The 27,092-nt window shown below is 36.1% G+C and overlaps 1 protein-coding gene across 6 annotated transcripts in view; it reads right to left on the bottom strand.

Annotated features, from left to right (window-relative positions):
* BMPR1A (bone morphogenetic protein receptor type 1A) overlaps positions 1 to 27,092 on the bottom strand; it is a 40,565-nt gene that overhangs the window by 11,190 nt on the left and 2,283 nt on the right. For 2 of the 6 annotated variants that reach the window (XM_085323707.1, XM_085323708.1), the window contains exons 3-7: positions 26,333 to 26,436; positions 12,373 to 12,579; positions 4,362 to 4,524; positions 2,420 to 2,522; positions 295 to 394 (exon numbers count right to left, since the gene is read on the bottom strand). In XM_085323707.1, the coding sequence (XP_085179833.1) occupies positions 295 to 394; positions 2,420 to 2,522; positions 4,362 to 4,524; positions 12,373 to 12,439 (433 nt within the window). In that variant the 5' untranslated portion in view covers positions 12,440 to 12,579; positions 26,333 to 26,436. Of the gene's footprint in view, positions 1 to 294; positions 395 to 2,419; positions 2,523 to 4,361; positions 4,525 to 12,372; positions 12,580 to 25,295; positions 25,315 to 26,332; positions 26,437 to 27,092 lie in introns of those variants that run through there. The other 4 variants (XM_085323706.1, XM_085323709.1, XM_085323710.1 and 1 more) reach the window with 3 other exon arrangements.

Here is a 27,092-nt window from a genome sequence, read left to right on the forward strand (position 1 = left end):
AGAGAGTCTCCTCTTAGTGACTGTGAGTGACTGATGGAGAAAAAGTTTAACTTGTAAGTGACAGGAAAGGAGAACTGGAAATGCACAAGACTTGATGAAATGTATTTTTAAAGATTAAATTGAGATGTTTACTATGAAGTTAAGTACAGAGCTTGATACCAAATGAGATAGTAAGTTTTCATAAACTGAAAAGATCAGTTTATGCCTTCTCCTTATTTTCCTCAGCTGATCAGGAACAACAGAACCCACAAAGCATTCCTGGCAGTATGAACATCTAGTTGTTTAGCTGTTTACCCGTACTATCAACTGGGGGTAACGTTGGCTGTAAATCCTGATTGCAGAAGTCAGTCCGACAGCACTCAATAGTCCGACGYAGCTGGGCTTTTGGTGAATCCTACAGATGGAAAATAGAACAAACATTCAGATTCTGAAGTGATTAGCTAAGAAGGGGACTAGAAACGGTACTGATACAACACAGAGACAAATGTTTAGGTAATTTTATTTAAAAAGCAATTTGGCCTCACTGTTGAACGCATGAGACGTATCTTCACAAGCATAAGCCAATCTTTCGGCTGCATTTTATGTTCTCATTTTTTACTTCTTACAGAAGTTTTTTGTTTTTGTTTTTTTTTAATAAAATGCATAGAAACAGGCAGTTCCTACTTAAGCAGCTACTTCACATCTAGAAAAATTTTTAAGTATGGCCAGAAGTAGCTTACTATATATTATATAAATACTGCTCTTAAGATAGCAATGCCAATCCCTTTAGAAGCTTTTCTACAGCATTCATCATAAAAATACTGTTTGCTTCAAAATCATCTTCAGAACAACAAAAAAAAGAGGGAGAGGCATGAAAATTAGTCTGAGGGTGAGCAAAGACTAATGTAAATACAAAAATCAAAACTATTTCAGAAGGTCACCATGACTCCAAATGTAATTTACAATAGCACTAGACATTCATAGCTGCAACTGAAGTCAACAGTGCTTCCAGAATGTAGTGCTACCAAGAGCTACATTATATGGAAAACTCAAATCCTAAAGAGTTAAACTTGAGCATCAAAAATAGTGAAAACATTTGGGGAAGCAAAGAGAGAAAGACAGCACATAACTGTTGGCTACCTCTAAGTTTTGTTTAATGAACACTATGACAAAGTAAAGAGCAAAATCTAGTCTTCTACCTGGGCAATATTCAGTTGCCCAGCTAACACTATATCCCCCTCTTCTCATCATTTCCTGGCTCTATTAACCATTTCAATTCTAACCTTTGAAACGGATAAAGGAGTTCTAAAGGCAATTAATATACCAGTTTAATTAAAAAGCAACTTAATCCCAGGCAATGATAGGGAATTCATTTAGAAAGGAGAAAAAAAAAAAAAAAAAAAAAAGACTCCTACATCTGAGAGGGGAACACATAAAATTAGTGCTTACCTCTCAAACTAACAAAAACAAGAAATTTCAAGTTAAAATACATAAGCTATACAAATCAAGCTACAAAGTTCTCTTCAACTAAGGAAATGGCTAGTGACAGTAAATGGTTGATGTCCTCTGTGTTGTATCAATTCAGTTTGTCAGTGGTTTACAAACACTTGCAGAGAAATCATGAGGTGCAACAACCCAGGATTCTACAGCAGTCTTTAGTCAAACACCATCATGAGTCTTTTATATCAGTATCCACTCCTGTCCCATTCTCTTCAGAGCTTTCAGCTCCTTCCCAGTCTAACTGGGACACTCCGTTGCTGTGTTTACTTAAATCCAGCTCTTCCCTGCATTGATTCAGGTGTCCTCACACCACTCATCTCTGTACTCCTAAAGGACACTCCTCTACTCATGCCCATCTCACCGTCATATACTGCCTTCCAAGCTCCTTGCCCAACATCTGACTCTAAATGATCCACGTAGTTAGCTCAACTTCCGCAAATATTTACAAGGGATGGCAGCACTATGGTGAATGTTTCCCTTTAAAAGTATGTATTTTGGTCAATATTTGAAAGCCTTTAAAATAGTTTCTGACCACAGATCTTCAGCATGCAGATGTTCATTTAGCACTTAGGAAATGCTGTATTCTGGGAAGATCTTCCTATGAAAACTGAAAACTTCAACAAGAACTATCACTATTATTAAAGTTGGTTCTAATATATCACTAACTTTGCAGGGAATATCTCTTGCTACTTCTTTTTTCTTTCCCTGGAGTATATACTCATGTAAATATTTAATTTTTGAGCCTGAAATTGAAAGAGCATAGTTAAGTGGAGGTCCAGGTATTTGATCTGTCATCAGCAAGCCATCATTCACAGTGGTAAAGGACAACATGCAAAATTTTATGAGGGCAAGTCATAAGCTATACAAATTTAAACTGCTTATGCAGTTTCCGTAGACAATCTCCACATATATTTCCATTTTAATGAAACCTCATTTGTACCTTGCACTGAAAGTCTGAACCTTCATACTTCATGCAGCCAGAAGCAAGTGTAGGTTCTCCATGTTCATCTTCCTCAATGATAGCAAAGCAATGTCCATTTGTTCTGGAATAAACATATCAACTGTGTTTTAACAATCTGTTTGCTATGCAAGATTAGTTGACCATAAATCCATTAAGGATACTGGCACTACAATATCTAAAATAGTTCTTCAGTAAAACAATAATTACCAAGTTTGATGAGATCAAAACACATCCATGGTATTTTCAAATAAAACGCTGAAGGGCAAAGTTTTCTCCCAAATATTCCTCCTTTCACTTTTTTTTTTAAACAAGCTTTGACAACCACACACACACCCACACACAGTTATTCAGAAAAAATAGCAAGGGGTGGGGGTGAGTGAGTAGAAATCAGACCAAATAGGCTTATTGATCACTGTTTTATAGGTAGGAAAACAAGCACCACCCAAAAACCCACCAACATCAAAAACAAAATAAAAAACTCAAACAATTCAGTCATGTCTGTTCTTGAAAGTGCAATGATAAAAGTGAAGGATAGCTCTGATACACTAAATCATGCTACTTTAAATTGCTCAAATACATTTTTTTCACATAAGCTTTCTCATATATTCAGTTTTTAAAGAGGGAAAAAAACAAAAACAAACAAGTTATATTCTTTCAAAAATGAGACTTTAATTTAAATCCTCTTTTATAGTATCTCTTAATTCCCTATCATCTCTTAAATAAATGCTTTCATTTCTATTGAATGTTCAAATGTTGTCAACGTTCGGAAGGAATCCTAAACAAATTCCTAATGTTAGGTCTGCGCTTTCAATACCTGTAAAGCTAAGATTTTAAGCAAATCAAAGTTGTTTCCCACAAAACAGGTATTAATAAAAACAAACAGGATTTGTTTGCCAAGAAGACTAAGTCGCATGAAGAAACTCAGATTTAAGAATCTGTAAAATACCCTGCACATGCATACCTCACGAGTGTTATGAATTCAAACAGCTTTATTAACAGAATACTGATCTATAGCTGTTAGTTACTTCAGAAAGTTAAAGTTCAAGGCCTACACTGGCAGTATACACTAGGGGGCGATAAAAAGAAAAAAAAAAAAAAAAAANCCAGCTTTTAAAAACAATACTGGATCATAACGCAAAATTAAATCTCCAGGTGCAAAATCACATTCATAAAATACTACCAGCATGTACATTTAAGAAGAGGGATCAGTGTTGGTTCTATCTCCTTGGAGTCCACAAAAAAAGAAATGCTTTACATGACAAGTGACAGCTATAGAAATGCTTAATATTGCATGTTAAAGAAAGGATTCAAATTACATAAGAAARTAATGTTTTCTATTACATTCTAATGTAGAACTCTTTAAGCAAGCACATAATTAGTTTACAAGTCTTTTGGGAAACTTACACCTATCAAAGTTAAAAACTATCCCTCTTTCCTTATGTTAAGGGGCTTTTCCTGTCGTTCCTCCCTTTCCTCTCATATCTACAACTAACCATCACAAAACAAGAAAAATTCATACTAATTGGCTACATAGCACTAAGTAAAGTTACCTTTTGACTACTAGGTGAAAAAATATTAGGCTAAATGAACACATAGTACTATCAGAACATTCAGATTTTGGTCATTTAATACTCACCCAGTTATAAAATGCTACAGGTTACTTAAAGCCTTAATCCTTCAAAGCAGTTGCTGGGGGAAAAACGACTGGTTGTGAACAGTTCTAAGACGTGGTGAAAGTAATATTGTTTACATATAGTTGACTGTGGATTTTTAGCTTTCAGTTTTCCGCAGAATTTGTGAGTTTCTGATCAATTATAATCAAATTACTTGATAGAACTTACATCAGCATCACAGAGATGCTTAACTCTGTAGTGAGCCAAAAACAGCCTTTTCAAACTCTACTATATCCTATAATACTTACATGCATGTGTTATTAATAGCATCATCTGGACAATGCCCCGAGCAGTAGCATTTAAGAAAGGGTAAGGTGTCCTCTGGAGCAAGTGTTACTCCATTGACTTGTTTCTTTTGCTCAGGATTTGTCTTCATTCCTGTACCATGAAGCATGCTGTCTAGATTTTGTCCTAAGCATTGAAAGAACAACAACAAATTATTCCTGCATCTCTTGGCAATTAGTTAAAAACTTTAAAGGAAAATAAAATAACTCAAACCTCACCAAAAGAATAATGATATTAAAGAATAAGAGTATATATTATATACTCTAATATAATTATATAAGGCATAAGAAAACCTTCCACTGGGAATATGGCAGAAACTTTGATTTAATTATTTTATTCTGGAAATAGTTGGCTCAAATACTAGCAGATCATCCATACAAACAGAAAGAGGAAATTTTCCCTTTTTGAGGTAGGGCAGTGATGTAAAACCAGCAAGAATTCTCTGAAGAAAGCCCTTTTCATTCATATATTTCAAAAACCAAAACGTTGGCCAGCTCAATAACCACAACAGTATAATTCTATGCATGACTGAATACACTTAATATGCAATTTTCTAATTCTCTGAAGTCAGTTTTCTGGATTCACAGACTTACAGAAGAGCAGTAATAACTCCAAAAATCTCTTGGGGTTTTTTTTTTTTTTTGATCTCCATCTGCATTAGTACTTCAAAAACAGAGCTAAAGTAAATCTTGTTTGCAAATTAAATTTCAGTCAGTGACGTGAGCATCCACATAAATGAGCTTTCAGAGAATAAAAGTAGGGCTAAATGAAGTTCCAAATAGCTCTTAATTTCTCAGCAGTAAGAAACAGTTGAACATTATTTGCTCTAGATCACATTATTCAAGCGCTTTCATAAGAAAAATTCCATCTGTTTTCTTCCAAGGTAAGAACACCACAAAAACAACAAAAAAGGAACATTAACTGCCTCATTTAGCATATGCTCTCTTTGACCRCTATGTAAGAGACAAGAGCATCTTTGTCCAGTTCCTTCAGCTTTTTCAAACAATTCCACCAACAGAAAATCTCTATCCATCATATTATAGTATTCTTGGCTCCTTATGTTCTCACATGCAGACGAGTCAAAGCTAGATGACTTCTGACCAGCCTATCACCTAGAGGAATAAAATTTTCAGCAATTCTGTGGGGGAGAGTGTGCAAGACAAGCAGCCCCATGCAATTAGTATTTATGGAAGCTTTTATTATAATTCAGCAAGTGGAAGTACCTCAGTACTTTTCAAAAGTACCTTCTAATCTTTACTTAAAGAAAAGCTGCTGACCATGTACAAATGTTAACTGCCACTCTAATTTTGTAGAGCTACTAAGGTGTATCAACTGTATATATATATATATATATATATATATATATACACACACAGTTGTGTATATATATATATATATACACACACACACACACACACATATATATATATACACACAACTGTATAACCTATGTTAACCTGAGATGGTAGGGGACAGATGAAGACTCAAGTGTGTGCATGTTTTGGGTGGGGGGGAAGGTCACAGGATTCTTCACTGCTGCTTTTCCTTGTTAAAAACTATTGGTAAGGTGACCGAAGGTGAATGAAGGACATGCCCAAAATGACGCTCTACCTCAGGAACCACATGGCCTTGCTCTATCAATGCCCAGATTATCCCTCATCCATAGCACTCCACTTCTCAAACAACCACGCTGCTTTATCCTCTTTCAGATATCGGGACAGAGGAACACTTTTTCAGGATCTAGTGACACTATGCTACTGTGAYGGTGTAATCAATAGTTTCCCTGACATATTCAGTTGTCAGCTCAATGCTGGAGCAAAGAAATGTCCATACACTCTGCGCATACAGATAAGGAGGCATTAAAATGGATTTTTGTTTCAGACCGAACAGTAAAGAGTTAAGGAACAATTACCGCCAACATATCAAGCACCGCCTGGGATTCGTATGTGATTTGATTAGGTCTTCCGATTTAGGAAGAGATTTGTGTATACTATTAAAAACAACTCTACTAGGAACTGTACAGACAAAGGGCAATAAGTGAAATAAGACAAAACACAAAAGACAAATTATGCCTATAATTACATACTTAACTATATTCCCTCTACCTGTACAAACTAGCTAGAACTAGCAGCCTACAACATTTCAAATTATTGATGTTTTTTTGAATACACAATAGTACAGTTTTCCTGTGATTTGTTTAACCAAGTATTTCAAACAAAGTCATTTTTAATCCAGAATAAATTTTCCTTAAAAGGGGTATATCTTGGCAGAATGACAGTATTCTAAGTATTTCTTTGTAAATATCCAGTAAAAATCTTGTAAATTCTTGCTTGTAAAAATCCAGTAAATCCTGTATTTTAAATAACAAGAATCTTTCTCTGATTCTCATTGCTTTTCTCCCAGTAGAAGAACTTAATTCACCTTCTTGATAGTGCTAAAGCTGTTCACACTGGCTAGCTGACACAGCCAGCCATCACTGACATGCTAGATTCTTTCTATAAAAGATAGAGGATGCAGCCAGCCTCTTGATGTTAGGTAGACCTTCTTTATGAAAAATAAATTACTAAATTTTTACAAGGCAGTATTTTTAAATTACTTTTTCTAGYTTTAGGATACAGATACTGCACATCAGCCTCTACAAGGAGCTGTCACCTTTCTGCCTATGACAAGCTTTCATAATGATTTATAAATCGTTATATAAATGATACATAAATTACAGCATAGTAGAACTGATACAGCTTGATTGATATTTCAGGACTCAAAAAAAAAAAAATCCAACCATGTGTGAAGTGTGGAGAAAGCATCTTAAATACTTTTGAGCTCTGCATCTGGCAGTTTTACCACAACACTAAGTAGTGCATTTTGATATATCAAGCCTGTGATCTCCACAGATCAGGCACATTATAGGAAGTTCAGTCTAGCAGAACTGGTTCCTAAAAATCACAGCAAGTTCTCAGACTATTTGTTTAAAAAAAGATCTTTCTGCCACCCTCCAGCTTTCCCAGGAGCTGCACCATGGTGTTCAACCCTAATGAACAGTTCTCTGCTCTCCCCCCACACCTTTCCAGCCCAGTCCCTAGCCTCTAATCCCCCTTCCTTCCTAGGAAAGGTATTTTTGACAGATGTTACTCTGTTTTTACCTATCAAATAAAAAAGCCACAGACAGAAAGATTTTATGTATACTATTTCAAAAAACAACAACAACAAAAATTGTATTCTAAGCTAAATTAAATGCACTTTTAAAGAACTTTTAAACAGTTACTTGAAACAAAATTTGAAATTACATCAGACTTACCTAACCTTTGTCTAATCCATTAAAATAACTTTGATCAGGTGAATATTTAACAACGTATGTTTGCTGCTGACGTTTTAAAAAAAGATGCAGCAGTTGGCAAATGACTGGGAAATGACTAGTAAACAGAACTGTAAAGTCCTTAAGCAGCAAATCAGCTTCTGAGAACTCTAAAGTTCCTTCTGGATATTCTGGAAGAAATTTGCTCTATTTCAAGCTAGTTTATAGGGTTGAATTCAGTTTGCATGTTTAAACTCACTATTTCATTTGAAATTCAGAAAGTGCATAGAAGTTAAAGCAGAATTCTTGATATCAAATCTTTGAATAAAATTAAGTATGAGATAATGAACTCAAGTTTCAAAGGACAATTTTATCAATGCATTAATAAATTATACTAGTGTTCAATAAGTCTGCTTTAAGAACAATATTTAATAAACTTTCTATRTCTATTGAATGAAATTAATGTAGTTTTAAAAAGCTGATCAAAAAGGATTAAAATACTGGTTTTCTGCAGTGTATTTGAAGAACATGCAAAAGCTTGATGAACCACATGTCTAATATCACATCATATAGTAAACTGACAGAAGTGAATTGCAACCTTTAGGAGGCTAAGTATATATCAGACTATTTGACTGTCCTGTTACATGTATCAGTTACTTACGGTTACAAATGGGACTTTTTTTTTTAAGCTAAAGAAAAAGCAGATCCAAAAAATTTTGAAAAAAAGATTTAAAGGTAAGGCCTTTTTATGTTAATTTAGACTTTAAGACACATCAAGCCATTCTGAACAAAAGGCAATGCTGTGAAAAAAAAATTTAATTTTGCTTTTTAATCCAGATAAAATGCTGCAAGGGAATGTGTGTTTGTACAAAGTACTTAGGGGAAGCAAAATATAAGCCTTTTTAGCACAGGGAGAAGGAAATAGAAAATATTGCAGAGTCCTTCCTAAACTCAACTTCCATACCGTGAAGTTATACTTAAAGGAATGGACCTGTATTTCTGTAGCTCTAATAGTTACATAAACAGCAAACAGTTCTGTGCAAAACGACGTCTGTTCTGAACAATCACATCAATGATTTTCTACTTAGGTTTCTGCGCTTTAAAGCAGCACTGCACAAAGAMCTCTATCCTGAAACAATGCCAGTTCTTTGAACTAAAAATTTGCCACAATGGTAAGCAGAAACATATTTTGTGTCCTTATTCACAAATGAAGGTGATAAACTCTTGCCTTTGGTGGTCAAAAGCAGGTGTGTGATGAGGTAAAGTAAGTCATAAATGCAGAGGGAAGTYACAGTACTAAGGCCTTGCACAAAGGAGGAGGAAATTCAGAAGTGTTTTTCAAAAGACTGCTATTAAATCTACTCATTTGTTACCCACATTGATTTTGTATAATTTCTCAATTCATAGAAACCAGAGCAATGTCACCACAATCTAGAAAGAAAACACATTCCAGACGACCACCATTCCATATCCCTGCTCCTTGTCCTGATGTGTGAAACACCAGCTATTCACCAGCAACTTCATGGAGTTGTCTGTTTTCTACTGTAGCTTCAGGAATATTTTCCCATTATCAACAGGTACAGTTACACACTTTAAAGAAGTTCCCTCTAAAGGAATATTTAAATATAGCACACACACAAATATATGTGCACATACATGGACAAGTTTTATAGAAAACTTTCCTTTGGGTTTTGGTAAGTTCTGAAGATCCTGTCAATTTGAAGCCTCCAGAAGAATCGAGCAAGAAAACCATTAACTTTGTTCACTGCTGAAAGCATGAAAACTGCGTATTTTCAGAACTTGTTAGGTATTGATTTGAAAGTCGGGAATAGCCCTAGACAAGTTAATTTCTTCTTCAGAAGCTGACTTGTTTTTTTAAACAGGATATTTACACTTAATTTAGCTATACTATTTACAAGAAGGTATTGAAGCATTAGTAATAAATGTGATTATGGAAAGACTTAATGTAATTTAATTCTAAGTCACTATAAGATCTGTATATTTTTATTATTATTTCTACTTGTATTCTGTTGACTATGCATTTTCTAATTACAATTGTTTGGTAGAATAGTTTTAGAATGCTGGAACTTTTGGCTCACAAACAAGAGATTAGATTAATTTTCAGCAGATTTAGAAAACATCTTCCTGTCTTCTACCCAAAAGATTTAAACAAATTTGTTTCTTCAGCTGCTACTGTGTTTGAGCAAAATGCTAAATATTAACTGATGCAAATGCTAATTTCAGTACGAAGAACAAAAAAAATAACTCAAGCCAGTTCAAGGAAAGGTGGCTAGTAGCTTCTGCAAGGAAAAGCAGAATTGCTTTAGTACTAGTGGAACAAGGTCTACTGCAAATTGCTATATTCAAGAACGATCTGCAGTGGAAGAGACCTCTAGAAGTCACCTAGCACTACTACCTGGCCAAAGTAGTGCCAACTTTTAAGTTACATCAGGTTGCTCAATCACATCCAATGAAAGTTTTGCACATCTCTAAGGACGGATATCACACACACTCTGGACAACCTGTTCTAATGCTTGACCACCTTTCACTGTGAAAAAATTCTTCCTACTGTCTCATGAAAGTTTTTATTTATTTCTATTTGTGCCTATCATCAATCTTATCACCTGTATTTTACAACTACTAAGGACTTGAACTATACTCAAACTATGCTATTTCTACCTAAGTAGATAAATAGCTATTTCTTGCTAATTAAAAATTGCAGGTCCAAAATGAGATTAGGAACTAGGATTGAGAACTTCCCTCTCCCAACTAACTAATTTAAGATTGAAGACTGCTGGTCTTAGGCTCTTTTGCTTTGCTGCCTTCAACCTTGAAACCTTTRCTATAATGGCTAAGTTCAAATCAAGACCCAAGCTTCTCCCCACCCCTGAAACACATGCACACACACAAAACGCTTAAAGCAAATACCTGGAAGTTAGGAAGTACTATTTTGAGTCTCTACAGGCTAAAGAGGTGAAAGTACTTAAATTACTGAGCAATCACACATGTCCACCTCTTACTTTCCAAGGTGTTTTGAATGAAAGTGTCCGCAATTCTGAAGGCTGTAAACTCAAAGATACAGAAGTCTTAACGGGTGCTTATGGACACTGTACCTACTGTACCGGACCCCACAGGAAGCTCAAAAGGGAGAACAGCAGTTTTAAGTACCCTTGAACAAACTTCAATTCTACAAGGAACCAGAGAAAATACTTTTCTTATGTAAAAGTTTAGCTGCAAGTACATGTGCAGGATGGTACTGGAAGGAGTCTAATGTTGCAGGTACCTACACTCAAGAAACACCACAGGAGAACTTTTTGGGGTACTTACCAGGTATCTTCCTCCACTCATTTGAACAAATTTAACAAATTGTCATTTTTCAAAAAATCTCAGAATAAAATCAAGCACTAAGCAGTAGCTGATATATACATGAAAAGAATATGAAACTTTTTATACATAGTATATTAAAACGGCAGCAGCAAACTAGTCTTCTATTTTCCTTTAAATATGTAGAAAGCTCAGTGTACTCAACTCAAATSACGTGAGAGGCACACATCAGGGAGAACAGGAAGTCTTACACAGAGATAAACTATGGATATACATTGTTGACAGAGCACTACTGCATATATGCCAAACATGAGTATGACATAACTAATAGTTTAGATACCATTCTGCTGTTCTGAACAGCCCTCTAAACTACAAGCAATCACACAGCATTGTGATCTGCTGTGTACAGTTGTTTGTAAGGAAAAATTAATAAAATAGATTGCCATTAATAGTCATCAGTACAGGGTTAGTCATTCTCATGCATCCATCAGAACAAAGTACTGCTGATTTAATTCTTCAGCCCCCTGAACTAGCTATGAATTTTACACTTAAGCTCCAATTACCCCCAATCAGAATAATGAGACAGCCACACTGGTCAGTCCCCAATATGTATATATATTTAAATTCAACTCAATTTGGCAGAATACTAAAACATAATTAAATGATAATTAAATTTCCAGATTTTCATAATTGGTGGCTGGATGGATGACAGACTCACAAACAAGTATTTCTGACAACCAAAAACCAGACTGTGATATACACCACATAGCCTCACCTGAGCCCGAGTAGATATAACACGCATTTAAGTTAGTTATGGCACACTCTCTTGGCTGCTAGAAGGATGGGAAGGCGAGGGAAAGTTGGAATTACTTCAGTCAGGCAAGTTGAAGGGCTCAAGGATGCATGTGCATACACACATGCACACGAATTCAAAATTCAGGAAGTCAAAACACAGAATTCTTCAATTCTGTTGCTCATATAACCTGCTCCATAGAATATTAAACATTTCTGATACCTTCTTTACCTAAATATTTGCTGAATTAGATTTACTCCTTCATAATCTATCCCACAACAGCAACACATAACCACTATAATGTCATCCTTTTGGTCAAGCGCCTATATGGCATGTCATTCGCCTGCAAAAGAACAGTACTGATGCTTGAACAGAGCCATATCAAAAACAAAACAAAACACTCCCCAAAACACAAAACACCCAAACCAAAAAAACCCCAACCATACCACAACACACCAGGCACCCACAAATGAAACAAAAAAACCCACCATACCACTGAAACATGTCTCCATTACACATGGGAGGGGAGGGGGGAAACTCATTATTTCAACTACTACATATTTACCTTGAATATGCAGAATGATAAGCAGATAGGCTCCAATTAACTGCTCATAAACTCTCAGTCGAGTCATTGTTCACTTCTAATTCTTCCTGTGCAAGGCAATTGGCCCTTCTGCTTGACAAATCTTAAGCTTGGTCTGTTCAGCAAAGCTTAATTTAAGATTTGGTGGCTGACTGCAAAGACGATATTGCAACTTTTCCAACTTGTTTCCTGAAAGATATAGTAAAATGAAGGTATAAGTAACTACTTGTATTTCCAAAACAAGTAAAAAAGACAACCTCAAGATTTTTCAGCACACTGAACACAACYGGGTGGCAGCAAAGAGTTATTTAAAATACATACTTTTATTAAGATCAACAACTGAAAACATTAGCCATATTTGTTATCCAATGAGCAAAGTTCGTCTGAAATACCTGTGTTTGGTATCAACCATAACCAGAGGAACATTTTGATGTCCACATCTGTATCTCAACTCACTGGCCATGGCCATGTAATTTAGACTCAAATACAGCTATCATAGGTAATATGTAATAGATTAGCATCCATTATAGATTTAATAGATTAGCATCTAGTAAATTGGTTTAAAAACGATTTCCATTACATGAATTAGATCTTAGACTTACTATTTTACTTAAAGAACTTGGTGACTTCCCGTTGTACAGTAAGAGAGTAACATCACATTCTGCTACAGATTTAAAAAATGCTTGCAAAGAAGCTTGCATTGCAATAAAAAAAGCTCCACCTTTACTGGATAACAAATAAATCTGTGTTAGAATACATAATTTAGTTACCTAATCTACTTACAATATTACTTTTAATTAGTTTCCTAAAATAGTATTAAGGCTTAAAAAAACAAAAAGCAAAAACCCCCGGTCTCGTTTAACATTCAGATTAAGAAATTAATCTCTTATTTAATGTCTAACATATTCCAATCCTCTTTCYTGCAAACTAATACGTTTTCTGGCAGGGGGGAAAAAAGTTTACTTAGTTTACAACAAAAATTATTAATAATTGCTGTTAACTCCAATTCAGAATCCTGATATCCTCCTAAATTCCCGAGTTCTGTGTAAATAAATCCTGCTCGAAGAAATATGCTATTATATGGACACACAATTTGTTACAAAGTTAAATATAGTTCATTAATTTAGTGGATCAACACATAAAGATAAGACAGTCATATTGAATGAAAAAATTACTTTTTCAAACCAAGTCCAGTATTATTCCTTATGTGCAGTATTTGCGGTCACATTCCTCTTCATAAGACTGATTAACAAAGGAAACATAATTGTCCTCAAAGGATGAAAAAGCAACTCAGACACCTCAATAGCTAATAGAAACAAAAAGCGGTTTTGGACAAAGATGAACAGAAGACTGGTTTTGCCTTTCTTTGGCCTCTTGTTTCGGTGGCCGCGACCCTCGCGACCCCTGTCAGCCTGGCGCTGTTCATGAATGCAAGACCTGGTATTTGTTCAAAGATGTGCTGCAATTACTGTTGGTGGCTGCTTCCACCATAAATAACTCAATCTGTCTGTTGGTAAGACCCCGAAACTCTCTTCACTTTAATTAGTGCTCCAGAGGCATTTAACATGGAGGCAAATTAGCGGCAGAGCCGGGAGGTGTCTGTCACTTCCAATTTTGGTGGGGAAGGGGCACRCAGCCCTCGACCCGTGCCCTACTTTTCACACATCTCTGACTTCTTAGTAACAAAGTGCTGGATCGTCAAGAGAAACGGCACAACCCCTGCATGGGCATGAGTTTTTGGAAAGCTGTAAACGGCTAGTCCCAGACTCAACAAGCAGCAATGATATTTTCATTCACTAAAATCAGGCCATTTTACAGAGTTACATTGTGCTCCAAACAACACACTGCACCAACACTTGAAACACTAATAACTTCAAAACAAACTTCCTCTGAAGGCAGAAATAAAAGCAGTAAAAACATTTGATCTCCTAAGTAGTTCATCACTAAAAGAAACAACTATTTGAGAGCTGTGAGGGAAGAGCCCTCTGGCTATGAAAAACTGAGGACAACCACATAAAACTAAGCTAGTGCTTTATTCAGTATTTCAACTGCCATGACTCCAATCCTTGTGAAAACACATGGCAGGTGAAAATAGCCAACAATTTGTATGTAGAAAAGTAAGACACTTACAATATTATTTTTACAGTTCAGCATAGGAAAAGCTAACATTGTGTTCAAAGTTGCTTTTAAAATAACTTCTTCCCATGCAAGTTTCAGTGAGCACTACATATTCTCACCATCTTTATACTTTGAGAATATAAGTGTTTTAAGCTTCAGAAAACTGGCCATCTCACTGCACGTATCGGTGATTTACTGGAGCCCACTAGCATTGCCTTGTCATGACCTGCACATGCATTGCTTATTTGCATCTCTACTACACACCATGTTACCACAAAAATCAAGAACAATTTGGGGGGGGGGGGGAAGAGATCAATTTCATGGTGACTTTTTTGTTAGAAGTGAGACAATCTAAGGTAATTTTCAAGAAATCTTGTCCAACCCTTTTCAAGAATATAATGCTCTCAGTTTAAAACAAATATATCATAACTTAATCCCCCTTTCAATAGTATTTCATTTTTCACAAGAAAATATTTTTGTTCATATATATGTAAATAAAAACATATAGACAATAAAATGACATGAAGAAAAGTTCAAACACCCTATTTTTAAATCGTTCTCATGTAAGAATGCTTATTAATACTTAAAAGGACACCAGAAAAACAGCAAATAAAAATCAGTAGGACTGCAAAACCACTTTCATTCCTCTGAAAAACATATATAAGGCCTTACTATTATGACTTGAGAGTTATCCATCTGTTCTGTTGCTACTACTGTTAACACCATGTTTAACAGCATGGTCTCAAAACCAAACGAGCTACACCGTCCTAAATTTCAGTAGAGAACGATAGTGCTAAACACAAAGGCAGCATTGTAAAAGGGAAGCACAGGAAAAAAAAAAAAAAGCCTGTCTCAAGACTTCATAAGAATTAGAACATTAAATCCATTTCACCAGAAAGATACGTTTGAAAACATTTGCAGGCCTGTACATACAATACCATGTAGATGTACCTGACCAAGCAAATCTGAAATATATTAAACGCAGCCTCCATATATAATGGAGACAAGAAGTAGTTTGGACAGCTATAAGCGTATTAGCTTATCTCAACCATATGCACAATTTTGAACACAAGGTAGAACAGAATGCCAGAGAATAAAAATTAAATGTCATAAAGGTTTACTGAAAATGAATTGTCAGTCTAAGCCAGAATCTAACAACTTATTTCCTAGCTGTTGAATACAAAGACCTTATCTACGAAAGTTTTGAAAAGCTGATACAGTGCCACGAAGAAAACTATTAATTCGGATGGAAAAAGTAGTAGTAATTATAAAGACAGTAAGCAAACTTGCTACAGGGCAGACAAGTAGTTTCAAGAACAGAGATTACTAAATGGAGCACTGTATGGTATTCAAGGACCGTGATCCATGAATGAGTCTTGATTAAGACCATTTATTTTTTCATTAATGAACTAAGTGCAAGTAGTAATATATTGATAAACACTGTTGGCACACAGCAGTTCAGTTGAGTGGTTTTTTCTTTTACATTTGGATGAAGGAAATAAACTAACAAATGGAATGAAATACAGTGACATGAAAGCAGCAGAGTTGCACGTTTCAGGAACTCGGAAGAGTTTCTGCTACATGTAGACTAGAAGTTTATGCATTGGAAATGACCTTGTCCAAGGATCCAAGTACACAGGTTACAGGGTGTCAGCCACATAAGTGTGATGTGTCTGGGAGAAAGGAGCAAACAGAACTCTAGAATTTTGTAAGAATATTTTCCAGGGTAGACGGGAAAACATGAACACCACAGTACAAGAGAGAACTTTTAAACATTATTTGGAATACAGTACAGAATTATATACGTATTGATACCATGTTAAGAACGATGAATTCAACATCTTTTCAACGCTTGGGACTGATTACAGCAGGGATACAGTTATTCGTTGAAAATGTAACATATGGATAAGCACAAGGAAAGACAGACAACTATTTAACCCAAAGAAAGCTACTGGCTCAAGAACAACTATGTATGGATTAGCCATAAAAGTCTTAGACCAAAAATTTGAAAATTTTGAAGACAATTTCTAACTATTGGTGAGGTTCTGGGGCAGATTTTCAAACTGAAATAAGGTCCAAAGACTTTATTAAAAAAACAAAAAACAACCAACCTCCTCCCCCCTCCACCCCTGCACCATCTGATGCAGTTGCAGGTGAAGGGGAGTGCACACTGATTTAGGAGAGGCCCCTCCAACTTCATGTTGTTCTTTATAATAAAAATGAGCTGAAGTCAACCTCAAATTTAGTCAATTCAACAGTAAGAAACGCAGGTTTCAGGTTCTGCAGTGCCTAATTCTGTCAAATAGTTGTATAACCCTACTTTTCCCTAATGTACTTTTAAAAGATATTTCTATTTTATTGCAAGACAAACATATAGAAATCATAAAAAAGTGTCATACTGAAACAGCTGAGCTAGCTATGCCTAACTGCTGTCAAATGCCAAGTTAAAAATGGAGGTACATGCTAGATGTAAATGAGCCATCAATTAGCAATCTTTACTCATGCTACCACCACTGCAATCTATGAAAAAATGTATACAACAACGGAAAAGACTGCTAGCCAGTTGGCCACAGGGCCATCAACAAAAACTACTCCAAATTACACATGCAGAAAACTTGGCCCTATTTGTTTGGGCACTAATCTGTATAAGTTCACAAAAACAATTCCATTAAAATGAATCAGAATTATTTCAAACTATTAGTGATTGCGTAAATTTAAGCCAGAAGATTTTGCCAATTAGTTCAATGTTCCTTCTCTCTCTCTCTCAAGCTGCTACAAAATTTGGAATACTAGATAAAATGCAGTGTGTGCGCACACTGAAATGCAAAACATGAGTGCCATTTGGAGGATATTTATAAACATGTGTAGTTACTGTTAACACGGTAAGTAACTTAATTCCCATCAGGACTGCAATGCTGGTTTTATTCACTCAAAAACCATAAACCTCTAACAATTGCATTCTACAGCAACAGAGTTAATAGCCTTGGGAAAGGACTTACTACTTGAACTGCTAGAAAGAAAGGCACCAAAATTCACCATGAATACTCTAGAAAAAATCTTATGAAAGGAAAATTTTATGCTGACTGTAAGTATCTAGCATGCACATACTGCTGCCAAATTTAGAAAACAAACTCCTAATTTATGATATATCTGTTTCATAAACAAAGTTGTTAACCATGAAGAAATTACAGCATAGCTGCTTTTGCCCGTGCCCAGCACAATTAGGTAATTGGGGATGCTACTCTCACTGGAGTTCTGAATGCCCATCTCACTGCTACTCTGGAATTCCAATTAACTACCTGCTACAAAATTTCTGCCATTAAGCTAACTATAATGAAATTCAGCAAAATAGTTTCTCAGTGCCATCAGATATTCAGACATATCCTAATGTTGCAAAAGTCACGCATCCTCTTATTTGAGTGCACTCAAACAGGATTTCACTGTAGAACTTGAATTCATCTTGACTCATTACCCTCTTTCAACTCTACCACTTTAGCCATTAAGGGCAGAACCTCTCCCCACTAAGTCAACAGGCAAGCTGACACTCATGCTCCTGCCTACCACAACTGACATCACCTCCTGCTATTCTAGCCAGAAGCTGTCATTCTTAGATGTTTTTATTCTGTAAATAYCACTTTTCCTAGTTCCTTATTGTCACACCAGCAGATATAAATGAAGAGAGAAGAAAGGGGAGAAAAAACAAAAACCACACTCCAAGTGTAATAAATTCCATCTTCAAATCTAATACCAATCCAAAATGCGAATGTAATTTAAATTTTATCAAGTTCGGAAAAAATCTAACTGAAAATAGAATGTCTTTTGTACATCTCATCTGTAAGCAGCAAGAAGAGTCGTTAAAATTTTTATAAAATTTCACATGCAACTATTGAAAATATGCTAATATAGTAATACTATACTGCCATACTAGATTTATCATGTATTTTGGTTCTGAGTTACAACTATTTTATACAAACAATATACCTAGGGTGAGGAAGGGGAAAAGGTGGGGCTTGATCCTAAATATGCATTTACACCTTTAAAAAAACACCACCACCACAAAAGAAACCTCAACTACTCAGTTTCTAAAGTCAGGGCCAGTGCCTTTAAAAGTACACATGCTTTAATAGAAAATAGTTTCTAAAATACATTAAGACTCCATTCAGCACTATAAAGACAACTAATGAACATTTTAGCAACATTAAAATAATTTTTTCATAATTTAAACAGACCTGTTCAATAACCTGGGGGGGGGGGGGAGTGCAGGAGAAGAGGAAATCAAACCCACCCCACCCATAGCATCACAGGGTAAGCTTTAGATCCCATGATATTAGCTCCATCACATCTGTAACCTTTGCCAAAGCACAAGTCTAGAACAAGAAATTCACAATTATATTTCGTCTCCAAAGTGAAGATGATTATGCAAATTCTGAGATTCATGAAGAGCTCTCAAGAAACTGGTTTTTGTTTTGTGGCTACTGAGCATATTTTTTATGTCATGGCTCCTAAACAGAAGAGGCCATCTTTTTCTGACTACTGAATTTAAGCAATAACAAAACATGTTATGCAAAATCTTGCTTCTCTCCCAATATAACTGACCCGGGTTTCTCCTATTACAAATTAGCAAGGATCATAAAACAAGCAGCCYCCTGCACTGCAGCCAGGCCAGGCTGGATGACCCGCTCCCACCAAGCTTCCTGGTCAGAACCTCATGCCCACAGGAGGGGAGTTCAAGCTCACTTTTGAGCAGGGGAGTGCTGTTAAAGTCCACATCTCTTACACATAACATAGCTTGCAAGAAGTGCAGTTTCTGTTAAAAGAAAGCATTTTTAATAATTCAAATTTGGCAAGGAAATAACAGCAACACAGCTGAGACAATTCAATGGTTTCTATGTGAAATGCTTAAAAATGGACTACAGCCACTCCCCTCCCCGCCCCCCTTCATTTCACTTCCATTCTTAATTCTTGTTTTCTAGGTAGTAAGGTTTTTCTAACTCTTATGGCTAGTTGCCAGCTCCATAAAATAACTGGGAGGAAAGCTCTCCCCGTTCCCCAGGCCCCTCCCCTGCGCAGCCCGAGGCGCCCTGCCTGACATGCTTCTCAAGGCGTGCTAGACTGCAGCGCAGACTTTCTGGCTCCACGTCYGCTGTTTGCATGGCTGCTTTGCTCCTTATCCAGAGCGTGGATTAGCATAAGAATACCGCTCCCCCCCTCAGCAAGCCCGGTCCCCTCCAGAAGACTGCCACCCCTTTAGAACAAACAAGGTTTGGGGTCTTCTTTTTTTTCAGACTTCTCTCGTTAAATGCTCTTTTCCTATTCAAGACTCTTTAAATAAAATAAAATAAAATGCTAAATAAGCCATGCTGACATGGTTTAGAAATACCTGATAGAATAGATTAGCAACTACCAAGGTCAGAAGAGTCAAGTTGTTAGTGCCAGTCACACATCTGCCACTCTTCACACTCCTGGTATGATTTTACTTGCTATTAAAGAACACATTTCACAAGTATAGCAGGGAATAGAGAATTTCTAGGCAAAAGAAAGAAAAGGATGTTAGCACCTCCCCCAACCCTTACAGAGGGAAATTCAAATTATTTGAGAACCACAGAAAACAGACAGAAAGCATTAYATTTTGAACAGTATCCTCTTCCCCCTGTCCCCAAACCCATACCACAAACAAAAATTATCCAAACCGCTGGTAGCAACACCTTAAACACAAGAACCTCTACTGCCTACTTACCAAACTGCAAATCCTTTCCCCCGGTATTTGCAGATCCTACAGTCTCTCTTGTACAGCAAACGGAACATGATCTAGTATTAAAAGAGGTCTACTGAAAGGTATTTCCTGAGAAGCAAACAGTTTACTCCCAAAGTGCTTAAAACTGTTAGCATGGATATATTTTTTGTTCTGTTATCCGTGAGGTATCTGTTGTCCAAATTCCTACAATTTTTGTTCACAAAGTGATATTCCCCTCATTCCTCTCTGCCCTGCCATGCATGTTTTGGAGGGGCATGCAGGGTCATCACCTACTACTTTTATTCAGCCTGCCAACTATTAAAAGGGCTCATTGGATTTTTAGTGGTTTCATCCAAAGAGCATTGGAGAYTGCTTTTTTCAGGACACGGGTTTTGGAATATCTGTGTGTTTACATAGCAACTTTTGAGAATAGCTATACTGAAAATGTTTCTCCTATCAGCAGAGTATGATTCTTCCACGGGCATTGCAAGTATGTAACGCAATGGAAGAGGATTAAGCTTTAACTTGCCAAGCAGCATGTTGTATTATCAAATCATGATAATGTTGAACTTTGCTAGTCATGTCTCTTCTATTTGCATATATCAAAAAAATACTGCTAAGGAAAGTTTTTTCTCTTGCCCATGGTAATGAGGAATGCTGAATTTCATGGTTTAAAAATTATATGGCTTGTATACAAAGTGAATTTTGCAAGTGTCTGTTTAATTCCTTAAAGTGTTCTAACTACGGAAACAAAATTTTAAATATGTATCCTGTGAATGACTTAACTCTTAAATTTGTTCTTCCTGTTCATTATATTGCCCCTTTAATCTTAAATTTTTGAAGTGTTTCCTTTTAGTATCTTTTGTGATCCTTTTGGTAACCTATGAACAGTCAGCTAACAGAACTTCTATAATCTTCTATAAGCCTCTACATGCTCTCTAAAAACTCATTTTGAAATATTGTGTTGTTTTTGTATGTTTGTTTGTTTGGTTGGCTCTTTTAAACAAGGTTGCAAGTCCCAGGTACAAAACTCATCYGTGCAATTACCACCTCCATAGCAAGGACAAGAGAAAAGAGCAAGTACTATTAGGTACAAATCTAGACTATCAGCCTAAACCAGAATCAATGGCAGGTTTAAATTAATATGCTGGGCTCTGAACAGCTGTAGCTGACGAGCTGGTGCTTGATACTGTTGGAGAGACCAGGACCTCCAGCAGAAGAGCAAGGTGAACAGCTAGGGGTGGTAACCTCACAAGTTGTCCCGCCAATAACTGCCAGTGCTTGCAAAAGAACCCTGGTACATAAGTGGGATGACTTAAGGCTTCAATAGACAAAAGCAGACAGACCAATAAAAAGATAAACAAAATCTCACTTGAGAGCAAATGCCTTGTAATTACAACATTATCTCATACTGAACTTGCAAAGTGTTGTTATTCTGTTATTCTCAGTATCATAGAGCGATAACATTCATGTCTAAAACATRACAAGCTAATGCAGTTATTTCACAAATAGTGAAGATATCAAGTTTGATAAGTGAGTTTTATCTAACAAAGTGCTTGCACAGTACAAATAATCTAAAATTAATTTTATATGCCATTGTTTCCACTTTTATCTTCAATACTTACTTCTCACCACATTTAATTGTGAACTATGCTCTGAGGAAAATTTTCAGGACTCTGCATGCATGCAACAGAGCCTATGTTACTTTTAGTATTCCAGCAGTATTTTACAGCAGTGTTGCTGACATGAAAACAGTTAAATGCAAAACAAAGTTAAGCTCTAAGTGTATTGTGGATCCGCTTGGTTAAATAACTACAGAAACAACATGGCATGCATATGCACACAAACTACTCCTCTTAACTTTAAACAATGTATTTCATCAAATACAGCATCAAAGACATTTCTAAACCCAACACACAGTAATCTTTCAGTAAGTAGACAGAGTTCAAAGGTAATATTTATACTTCAACAGTTATCATCCCTTATTTTCCTACAATTAAGTATGAAATTAACATTCTTAATCTTTCACACAAAATCCACCAAAACCAAATATGCAGAAGAATCATAATTGCAGAAAATGCAGTATGATTAAATTTTTAGTTTAGTGGGGTTTTTTTAAATAGCGTATTTCTCACAACAGTATTCAAGCAATTACACTTTTTTCCTTATTGCAAACAGATTATCTTAAATACACAACAGGTTTTTTTCAACAACTGCGCACAGTAGATCTTAGAATGGCTCAACAACATGTAATTTAGTAGTATTTCTTATTCCTTTTTCTTTTTTTAAAGAGATTAAATGACACCTTTCCATATTCTGCTGCAAACCTTTACTTTTTATTCAAATCTTTGTTTTTTGATGTGTGTCAGACTTGAAGGTTGTTTTTTTTTTAAAAAAAAAAGTTATCACCAGATTAACATATTATGAATGGGAAAGTTTAACTTAATGTGATAACTTTCTGAAGGCACAAAATGCAGAAATAAAGAGTACGAGCTTATCTTTGTTAGTAGAACAAAACCGCAGCTATTATCTCTTCCTCTTAAGAGGAAGCAGAGGGAGCAGGTTCATTAGCAGTGCTCTTGGAGTTTTCTAGCTAATAAATTTGTATCAGTGTTTGTGAATGAATTGGTTTGGGTGCGGTTCACAATGTGGTAGCAAGAGAAAGGATGAAACTAGATAGAAGCTGAAGTTAGAGGGTTGGTTATTCTGGCCTACTATAGGTCAGAATTAAGACGGATGATTCAAATCAAATCTGTGAAAGAAAGATCGAGGGTTACAGGAAAAACCACAGACTCCATGAAAGGAAGAAATTTTTGCTGCAAGCTGAAGAGAGTGAAGAACTATTTTTGGCAGAAAGAGTGAGGGGACCGAAAAAACGTTTGAAGAATCTCTATCAAGCACTGTGCAGTATGTTGTAATCACCAACCCTCTGTCGCTTCCTGAATATTGTTTCCATTGCCCTCTGTTTTCTTTGAGGTTTTTCAAAGATTTGAGATAGGAACTGTACCAAAAACAGCAGATGGAATATTGTAGCATAAATATACCCCTGGTAGAGAGGCAGATCACACCATTGTTGCCCTGTCCTTGCCTTAACAGTAGTCAGTAGAAGGTGCTCAGGGCAAGAGTATAAAACCCAAGAGAATGATTAGAATGCTGTCTGCTCCGATACCCCATTTAGTTCATTACTTCTGCTGCAAAATGCATCCATGTTATCAGTAGCTACAGAACGTCTCTACAACAGTTTGCAGTAACTAAGTATTACTGTGTAGCTCTGCGCTATGTTAAGAGAAACTAAAAACCCCACAGATCTAGAACCCAATACATGGTAGCATTTTGAAGAACTTTCTTTGTGAACACGCTATCAATAGGCTGCTACAAGTTACGTGAACATACCTGAGCCAACCTCTAGTTTCACAACTTCCTTAACAATCCTAAGAAGCACTTCATTACTCTTTCCCTAAGACAGCATGAGCCACATAGCAAGCCATTTTATCTACTCCCACCGAAACCCAATTTTGATACTCTACCACAGAGAAGCAGTGTAGCAGTTTGTAGAATGACAGAATGCATTTTTCCCACACTACAAATTTATAAATTMATTACATGTCATGTTATAACTCTTCCTCTTGCAGTAATAGCAGCTTAAATCTTATCTTTTAGGCACTTGTGCTTAAGTATGCGTAAGAATAAAAGTTGTTAATCTTTTTTTCTTCTTTCAGTTTCAACATACGAGTTACATACTTAGCTTTTTGGATGAATTTTCAAAATAAAAATCAGTTTCCCACTGAGAAAAAAGCCTTTAGTGTACTGAGGAATTCATTTCAGTTGATCAATTTATCAAGTGCAAAATTCACAGAAACACTAGCTTCTGTGTATTTTGTGATTTGGCTTCATATTTAAAAAGTAACACTTGCAAGACCAAGGCTTTGGTAGACCTGCTTGTTTCAAAGTATATGTCCTTTTCATACTGGAGTTTGAATTTCTAATAAACTCCAGCAACAAAAAATAGCAAGATTAGTTACTCTAATAAATTCAAAACTACTTTAAAAAGAAGATCTTTTCTGATGCTTTTATTATTGTTTTTCCCCAGTCACAGGAATGGTGACAGTATATTTTGTTTTCATGAGATTCTACTTCCACCTAAGTACTCAGCTACTGCTCAAGCTCTGGCAGAGAAATAGCAGAGTTGGGGGGGAAAGGTACTGTCTCCATACATCAGTAGATAGTAGGAGCAATAGCTAATTTTAGAAGACTGATAATAAATGAGGAAAAAAAAWTTTAGTCTTGTTAATTCAAAGATTGGGGATACCACAAAACAGGAAATTTACTAAGGGCAAAAGAACAAGTAGTTTACAAAAGTACATTTATTGTGGATTGCAAAATTATCCCATGATGATTTAAGCTGCACAGAACTTCAAATCACCAGTAAAAACACCTCTCTTCTCAGACACTGCTGTTTCAGACTTCACTGAATCTCCTCTAAACAGTCAAATACCTGTTCACTCGCATCCCTTTGAAAGACTAGGATCAAACTGCTTCTGCAAAACTTTTCTTCTTGTGCTTTATCTGACAACTGAGATGCAAAATTTAGCCTCATTACCACACAAGAGTCTACCTGGATTTCTTTGAGATACATTGCCCACTACACTTTCAACAGAAGCTCTGAGCCCGATAGGTCCAAAATAAAAACCATGAAGTGAAGGGATTCTAGAATAGTTAAACTCAGTTTTCCTGATCCTTGCTGTCTTGGTCCAGGAATAGAAAAGGCTTGTTTCAAATGGTCTGAGATTGAGATGCAATTCTACTGGAACTACTCAGGTTAAACCAGGACAAACATGATAAAGCACTATCAAGAGGCTACTGACTGTGGATTAGGCACATACATTGCTTTCATTTCCCAAGGACGAGAAAAATGCGCAACAGCAAGAGCAAGCTTCTATATTGCAAGCTTCGGAATGGAGTCACTAGCACTTCCTGTTTTGATCAACAGATTCAAAAGACGACATAGACTTCTGGTTTCGCCACACTTGGAAAACACTTTGAACACACTTACCTGCATTTCCCATTTGTGGTTTGAGCCAGAAGCAGCTGGGCCTGTTTGTTATGGAATTAAGAACTGCTAGCAGATAGTTCGCTGACAAGGGAACCCAGTGACAGCTAACCCAGTCATTTAGAATAACGCCTTCCCAACTGAATGGGGGAGCTCTTATACAGTCTTGATGGTTAATAGCAACAACATTGCAGGTGTACCATCTTATCACTTGAAGATTTTGTTAGGAAACACTTAGCATGTGTTCCTAACTACTGAACTGGCAAACTCTATCAGATGAGAAGAGATGGTTCTATCATCTACTGTTGGGAAGAGATAGAAAGAAAATGATTTTATGGACGCTGGGAGCTGAAAATCAGGAAGTTATCCTGAAACTGTCAGTAAGTTGAAGTTACTTGTTCAACAGTTGAACATGAGACATCTTTAATCTGCTTATAGCTGATTAATACTAAGGGATTATTTTACATTTTAACAGAGAAAAAGTATTTTAAATGTCATCCAAGCTTACTTTTCAATACCTGAAAAAAACAAAGTAATCAAATCAAAATCTCTGTGCTAAACAATGAGACAACATGATACAGGAGATTAGTTGCAGAAGGTAATTAAGCACATATAACCACAAATCACATGAATGCTGAAGACCTGCATGAATTCACACASTCGCAATTAAAAGACACTTACCCTACTAGAAAAGGCCTAAGAGAATTTTACACTGTCTCAAAAAATAAAACTAGAACTAGCAGAAGTACAAAGAAAGGACATACTACAGAGAGATACTATATTACAGAAAAAATAAATCAGAATTATTCCTCATCTTGAGCAAACAGAACAGTCAAATAGATGCATGATATGTACTGTTAAACCTTAATATGGAAGMGGTAACTAGAGAGATTTATTCACAGTTTCTGCTTGTACACCACCTATGACGTTTTAACCAACACCCACCACATACACCACTAACCAGTAAATTATCAGACAGCAGTTTCAGATGCTAACAACATGCAACTTCTCTGTGTGATATTTAAAACTAAAGCACTCACTTTTGCAGGGTTCTGTGGGTTGCAAAATCATATATGGCTTCAGAAAGTTCAACTGAAAGCAGGTCAGGCTATAAATGTAATACCGCAGATATCTCAGGAAGTCCCTAAAATCAGATGGGATGTTATACCAGTGTAAGACGTTACTCAGTCTGTATCCAGTATTTACATTCTTTCCCTCCTTAGGGTCTCAATCACCTTTTTTTTTTTTCTTCATCTTTTTTTTTTAATCTTCCAAGACACTCAACTTATTCACCTTGCTATTGAAACTAAAGTATAAAGATATGACAAGAGGTAGAACATATCTAGGAACAAAAACGTTTAGTCAAATTATCTCTTGCTCTACTACTCCTGAATTTTGTCACTTGCATATTTATTGACACACAAGCCGATAACCCTTCGTAAAACCAGGCCAAGGTAGTGAAATCTTTTGGTGAGCTATTATTCTATATATGTATATATGTATATGTATATATGTGTGTGTGTGCGTGTGTGTGTGTGTGTGTGTGTGTGTGTGTATATACACACACACACATATATATTTTAACCAAATTAACTATTGGCATTCAAGGAAAGCATAAAACACCCTTCTCCCCTCATCCCCAACTATTGCTAATACTATTGCTATAAAGAATACAGTGGACAAGAGGGATTTTTTTTCCCTCCAGTAATATTGCATCTGGAATGTGTATGCTCACATCCTGTCATGCAACACTGGAAAGCTTTTGTTGAGCCCTACCAGCAAAATAAAGATCTTCAAAAA

The sequence above is a fragment of the Rhea americana genome, unplaced genomic scaffold (genome assembly GCF_003343005.1).
Source record: "Rhea americana isolate MKP2758 unplaced genomic scaffold, rheAme1 scaffold_86, whole genome shotgun sequence".
Taxonomy (NCBI): domain Eukaryota; kingdom Metazoa; phylum Chordata; class Aves; order Rheiformes; family Rheidae; genus Rhea; species Rhea americana.